Consider the following 7512-nt stretch of genomic DNA (forward strand, 5'->3'; position numbering starts at 1 on the left):
AGATTACAAAGCACTCAAACTCACCAATTAATCTCACCAACGAATCTCTAATTCTCTCCAAACAAAACCCTAACCAATAGCTCAGAAAATACATTTTTTCTGTGCTCCAAATATCCCTAATTTTCTTATCAATTCTCTCTTCCAATTGTTCTATATATATAGAAATCCTAAAATTATAAACATACTAGGAATTCTAAAATAAAAAACAAAACAGATTAGGAATCCTAATAATCTGTTACCAAACAGATTTGGAATCATGTTACCAAAACAGATTAGAAATCTCAATAACCTGTTATCAAAACAAATTAGGAAACATATTAGGAACCTGCTATCCAACATTCAAGAGGTAGATATCTAATTTTTTTTAACTATGTATTAATACCTATTAATAACATTTTAGATAAGACACAATTAAATTAGCATGAAGTTTTGTTTTTCAAAAGTACGGATCATGTTTTTCTGAAGTGAAATTTCTTAGCATTCTTCCAAAAAAAAAAAAACTACAATTACCAATCCCTGGTGATCCAAACATTTATGATGTTCTAGTATACCTCCCACATTATTTAGTTCAATCTCAGGTTGGGGTTATAAAAGAACGGTTTTTCTATATAGTGCCAATGGGCACTCTATAAGGGAGGAGAGAGATTGAGAGAAATGAATTATGCACAGAAATTAATACAAATCAGAGGGGCTCATGGACTATTCATTTCTCTCTATCTCTCTCCTCCCTTATAGAGTACCCATGAGTACTCTATAGAAAAACCTTAAAAAGAAAAACTAAAAATCACCCACAATAACACTTCTAATTGTGGAATTTATCCACGTGTTAAATCCTATTAAAAGGAGATTACAATGTCAAATGGTCAATTGATAAGCAGATATAGAGTTGTGTGACCTGTGTCTCCTCTGCAGCAACCTTATTAACACGAGCACTCTACTTAACACTGCAAGCGTGTAGCAGTAGTGTGCGGGGCCCATCGTCCCATTTGACCACAATGGTCAACAGAATACATTGCTTCGCTCAAAAATATTAGATTCAATTAAAAAAAAAAAATAACAAAATTCTGAAAATCCCATGATCAGTTAAGATAATCAATTTTAGATTCACAATTAGTCCATCGCCCACTGCAACCTTTTTATCGATTTTCAATTCCTCACTTTCTCACAGAACTCCCAACAAATCCGAAATTTACAAAATCCTTACCCTACAGCAAAAGACAAAACCCAAAACCCCTCTCCTTTTCCCTCTCCTTTTCCCTCTTCGTCTCAGAGCCCGAGAAGAGCAAAACTTTTCTCTCCCATCTCTTCCCACAATGCCCCTCCCCAGCGGGCCGCAGAGCCCTCACCAGCCTTTCTTCCGCATTAACTCCTCCTCTGCCTCCGACTCAGCCCTCCTTCGGCTTCCCCTCCCCTTCCTTCGTCCTTCCCAAAACACCCCTCGTCATCTTCCTCCACTTCTACGAGGTCCCCATTCTTCCCATTATACCCCTCTCCTCCTCCGCCTCCTCCTACCCCTTCTCTCCCCACTTTCCCAGCGAATCTGTCTTCTATAGCTTCCCCTTCCCGTAATACCCCCCTCTCCTCCAAACTTATTCCCATAATAGCCCTCCCCGTTCTCGGCCTCATTCTCTTTGTTTTTAACGGCGCACCTTTCGTTCGTCCTTCGCCGGAAACGCGAGCTCGTAAGGGTGGCGGGGACGCCAGGATCCGATATCAGCCGCTGGTCCCACCCGACGCCACGTCATCGTCCGACACGAGCAAGCTAGCGGTCACGTCAGGCGCGCGCAGCACGAGTTCCTGTACCCTTGGCACCCTAGTAAAGCCCAGCGGCCCCGTTGGCACCTCCGGCGAGGTGCGGCCCCGCCGCCGCCGGCGGAATCCGCCGGAGGCTCCGCCCCTGCCGGCCTCTCTCCGCGCCAGGCTCGCCGGAGCTTTTCCTCTGACGAGGAGTTCTACTCGCCCAGGGACGGTAGGTCCCCCGGTGCTGGGGCCCGTAAGCCCAAATATGGGTCCCACTCTCCGGCGTCGACGCTGAGCACGCCGACCTCCTCGCCGGCGAGTTTCATCCCTCCTCCGCCTCCCCCGCCTCCGCCAAAAAATCGCTTCTTTTTAGGAAAAAATGAGCAAAAGCAGCCATTTTACCCATTTGCCTCCAGTCCGCCACGTAGGCAAGCGCCTCCGCCACCTCCGCCTCCTCCCCCTCCTGTGCAAATCTGGGGTGGCGAGGCACCAAAGACCGCAAATTTACAGCCACCAGTTCTCACTCCTCCAAAATCTGCGGTGGCCGAGGTCGTTTCTGATGGATCAACGGAGAATTCAGATGAAGGGAGCAAATTCGAAGAGTACAGAAGGCCAAAGTTGAAGCCTTTGCATTGGGACAAGGTTCGAGCGAGCTCGGAGAGGGCAATGGTTTGGGATCACTTGAAGTCAAGCTCATTCCAGTAAGGAGCTTGAGGGTCTCTAGGATTTTGCTTGTGTTTTGTGTTTTTGTTGATTGTTGAATTTGGTTGGTTGTTGTAGGCTGAATGAGGAGATGATGGAGACACTGTTTGGTTGTGATTCAACGAATGGGGTAGTAAATGGGAGGAGGAAGGTGGTGTCAAGCTCAGTGCAGGAGAATGCAGTGCTTGATGCGAAGAAATCACAGAATATTGCTATTTTGTTGCGGGCCTTGAATGTCACTAAGGAGGAAGTTTGTGAAGCACTTTTGGAAGGTGAATCATCTCCTCCCTTGGGTGGCTATGATTCAAATATATGTCAACCTTTTGCAATGCTTGTGCAGTTTGGCTTTCTTTTTTGCGCCGTGGGATTATCCTATTTGAGTTGCGAGTTCAAGTATATTTAACCATATATTCGTCTAACTGCTCTTAGAATGTGGGATATCCCATCACATTTCTATCATATTCAATAGGATATATGTAGCTATTCGCCAAAGTGGATTTTGTGTATGACCTCTCCTTTTTAGCCAATACAATGATTGCAGACCCCTCTCCTAGACTTGTTCTTGTAGAGTTCTATATCTTGCTCCTTGGCTATTTGATATTTCAAGTTGATGAGGAGTTTGTTCGGGGATGATTTGTCTATCAGATGACTGACCACATGATTACTGCATACATTTCGACAAGGAGAAACATGCCAGAAAATGCAATTATTTTCTATGTATTTACCTTCTGAAGCATTAATTCTTGATCATGTCTCCAATAATTTCGCATAGGTTCAGGTAGGACCAAGAGGAAGGACGTTGTTATCTACTGATATTTACGTAATTTTTTTTTCCTTTTGGGAATTTGTATAGTTTTGATGACGATAGAGACAATAGCATGTTTTCATCAATAATGCTCTATCAAGTTTCTCTCGTTCATTGCAGATAGAGCTGCACTTAAGTAGATCGGTTGAAAATAGTTGCATATTGGTTGTACATATTATTCACTTAAGCTATTGATCCTTCATGGACCACTTGTCGCTGTCAACACAACTGCAAGAGCTGTATTCCTTATATTTTAATAAGAAGCGCATATTCTCTACATTACTTCCATTCAAGACCTTAATAGTAATATGAATGAGGCCTGTTGTTTCATGAAAAAAATTCAACGAAATATTCTCCGCTCTCCGGTGCTTTGTGGTACTTGTGAAAACTTGCAAAGAATAACCGTTTTCCATTAGGCTTATTGCTAGCTTGCGTAAATAAACCTATGGAGTTTGGGGGTAAGAATGTTATGTTTTAAATTCAAGAATGAGGGATTTTCTAGAGTTACTGTGTGGCATTATTTTATTCACCTTTTGGACATTTTTGTCATACCATCACTTGGCCAGGCTGTGTAAATATTGAATGCAATATTGTTTTCTGAGATTGTTGTTCTTCATTCTTTTTAGATGTCTTTAGTGAGTTCACTGTGCCTATCCATCATATATTCCCTATTTTTATGACATTCAAGATTTTGAACATTCTCATGTGAATAAGCCACCTCCTGTTATCTCTATTCTTTATGTCATCACTTGTGTTTCAGTTCAAGATCAGACACTTGGGAGCTACTGAAATTGGTCTGATATGTTTGTTAAAATATTATTATTATTTGAATACAGACTTTGGAGACTTTTATTAACATATCATCGGTCGCTCTTCCATAGACTTGAATTTTACTGAGTTGTGAATAACTAGTCATTATTTGCTTGAAAGACATGTTTTTTTATTTCACTGCAAAAAATAGCCTCTTTTTTAAGGTTGATGATCTAAAAGAGCCATCGGATGTTGATATTATAGTGAGGACTATTGGTGTTTGGGATTCTTTTTCCATGCTAACTTCATAATAGGTATTTAAAGTTCAATATGCATCTCTAGATCGAAGTTTTGAAGATAATATGTGACTATATGCTAGTTAAATAAACTCTGCCCCATGGGGGTGTTGCCTATGTTATGATCTATGAGCTAAAGGGCCTATTTTGTAATTTTTATTGTATGTTTCATCTGTGATACTTCAATGAGGCCTACATTATACTCTATAAGGACTGTACACCTTTTTGGTTGAGACTTATCTCCATCGAGCTCTCTTATGCATTTGCTTCTGAAAATCTGCCTTTTTGGTTTTGATTGTTCACATGATGCTTATCGTTGAATACAGGTAATACTGATAGCTTGGGAAATGAACTCCTAGAAACATTACTAAAAATGGCTCCAAGCAAAGAAGAAGAAATTAAACTGAGGGAATACAACGATGAATCCCCATACAAGCTTGGACCAGCAGAAAAATTTCTCAAGGCGATGCTTGATATACCATTTGCTTTCAAAAGAGTTGATGCTATGCTTTATATTACGAATTTCGAATCCGAGGTTCATTATCTTATGAGCTCATTTGAAACTCTTGAGGTAAGTCTAATTCTTCTTTTTTTGGAGAATGTTGTCCTTACTTTTTATATCTTTTCTATTACCCTCTCCTGTTTTCAAAGTTATACCTTTTGTCCAAACTGTTAACCACCTTAGCAAAAAATTTTACACGTACAACTGTTTTTTTTTCAAAATTTTTGAAAATTCATACTTGTTTCCTTTAATAAAAGACATTTATGATATTTTTTGCAGAGTACATAAATTTCATGTTAGTTTTTTGTTCTCTATCTGAACTTTCGATATACTGGAAAACCTGAAAATTTAGTGCTCGCCGTTCCTTAACATAAACAAAATAGGTCAGCGTGGTATCCTGGTTTTGATCGATAAAAAGAAACTGTTTTACCAATTAAAGCTACATCCAGTGGTGCAAGATTGTTGTCAATGGTTATGCCTTTTCAATTTTCCCTTTTCTTTTCTTTTTGTATTAGTTGGAGGACGAAGTTAATCTTTCAATAAAAATTAGGGCTTCGATAGAGCAAAGGGTTGTTTGGTAACTGCACTTAGGCAAAAATTGGTGATTGTTAATTATAGCTTCCCAGTTATGAACTGGTGGAAGCTTTTAAAGATAAAGGGCATGAAAGTCTGTTTTGATAACAAATTACTGTTACTTGTTTGGAGGCTGGTAACTGCATTTATATTTTAGTGCTTTGATTGGTAGATACGATCTTCCAATTTGAAGTTATGGGCATCTATTGTATATATGTATGGGTCCATTGTGACTTGTCCATGCATGGAATTATATATTTGAGAAGGATTATACAGTGCCACACACAATTGTCTGGAGTATTACAAGGGAAATGTAGAAAACAAATTCTCAGAAGTCCATCAAGTGGGCAGTAGACGGCAGTTTGTTGACTCTTTGTTCGTACCACTACATGAAATGAATATTTTACGCAGATGTGGTTTTGGAAATTTGATGTTTGGTATTCCTCATGGTATTTCTCACATGTTATGTTCTTCTCAATTGTGCTCAGTACGTTTAAAAAATTACAGAGTTTCACATCCTAAGGGCTTTGTATATTGGTTTGCATGTTTAAGCAAAGGCATGCAAAAATCTCTAATTTGGCCATCTTTTGTTGTCAATGTTGGGGCTTAATCTTGCAAAACACCCTGAAACTCGTGCAGTAAACCCCTGGATTTCCCCCTCTGCCCCCCCCCCCCCCCCCACACACACACACACACACACCAAAAAAAAAAAAAACATTAAGAAAAAAAGGAAACACATTCTGTGAAAAAATGCAGCTGTCCTAACTCTGGGTTGCTAGGATAAGCAATTGTCATGAGAAGCAAACTGGAGAAAATTTTGAATCATTGGCCCATATGTCATCTAAGCATTCAATATGATATTACTATCTCATCTAAGCATTCAATATGATATTACTATGTATTAATATTAACATTTCTATTTCCTTCACAATTATATGAAACATTATTGTGACATGATGAATTATGCTTGTAAATAGATTTAACGGTCAGTTTCAAATTTGTATGGTTGCCTGGAATTCGATATTTGTTACAGCACCATGCCATGAAAATTATTTTCTTTTGCATCGTTTGCACCATAGCTTAAAAAATTATATAAATTCAAATTATGTTGGGTTCAACTTTTCTTTACTAATTTTCTTTAATTTTCCAGTTAGCCTGTGAAGAGTTGAGGAATAGTAGATTATTCCGGAAACTTCTCGATGCTGTGCTAAAAACTGGTAACCGAATGAATGTCGGAACAAACCGTGGCGATGCTCAAGCCTTCAAGCTCGACACTCTCCTCAAGCTCGTTGATGTCAAAGGCACAGATGGAAAAACCACCCTCCTTCACTTCGTCGTCCAAGAAATGTCAAGAACTGAAGGTTATCGTGCCTTCGCTATGAATCAGTCCACCACCAAACACGAAAACAAGACCCTAAGGGATGATCTCGACTGCAGAAAGCTCGGGCTTCATGTAGTTTCAGGACTTGGGTCAGAGCTCAGCAATGTAAAAAAGGCAGCCACGATGGACGCTGAAATCCTCAGCAACTATGTCTCAAAACTCTCCATAGGTATCGAAAAGATCAGAGAAGTCATGAGGTTTAATGAAACCAGTCAGCGTTTTCACGAAGCCATGATCGTGTTCTTGCGAAAAGCAGAAGGTGAGATTACAAAGCTCCAAAGCCAAGAAGGTGTCGCTCTATCTCTTGTAAAGGAGATAACTGAGTATTTCCATGGGGACTTGGCTAAGGAAGAAGCACACCCGTTCAGAATTTTCATGGTAGTCAGGGATTTCTTAGCAATTCTTGATCATGTCTGCAAAGATGTAGGTAGGGTTAATGAGAGAAGCTTTGTGAGCTTTGCTCACCAGTGCCCGGTGACTGTGAGCCCTGGGAGGTCACCGGTGTTCCCCTCTGATGATGAGAGTTCTTCGACATCCTCATTGTCATCTTAGGTCGCTTGGTGCATGTTTTTGTGCATGTTAGTCCAAAGGGCTACCTAGGTGTGTTTTATGACTTATATACTGTACTGCATGTATCCGAAGTAAGCTCCAGGGTTGGAGAAATCTTGTAAATTGTTAGCAAGTATTTAGCTTGTACTACACTAGGTTTATGTACTTGAATGCATTGGTTTGTAGCAACCGCTGGTTAGAGCTCATCTTTTAA

The 7512-nt window shown here is 39.9% G+C and overlaps 1 protein-coding gene across 1 annotated transcript; it reads left to right on the forward strand.

Annotated features, from left to right (window-relative positions):
• LOC109830792 (formin-like protein 1) lies at window positions 1367–7512 on the forward strand (the record flags this gene model as incomplete). The annotated part of the gene is made up of 5 exons (XM_020398159.1): window positions 1367–1778; window positions 1823–2441; window positions 2521–2714; window positions 4620–4864; window positions 6519–7512. Coding segments are annotated over 5 exons (2253 nt in total), but the record flags the coding sequence as incomplete, so codon positions are not given.

The sequence above is a fragment of the Asparagus officinalis genome, chromosome 2, assembly GCF_001876935.1.
Source record: "Asparagus officinalis chromosome 2, Aspof.V1, whole genome shotgun sequence".
NCBI classification, from domain to species: domain Eukaryota; kingdom Viridiplantae; phylum Streptophyta; class Magnoliopsida; order Asparagales; family Asparagaceae; genus Asparagus; species Asparagus officinalis.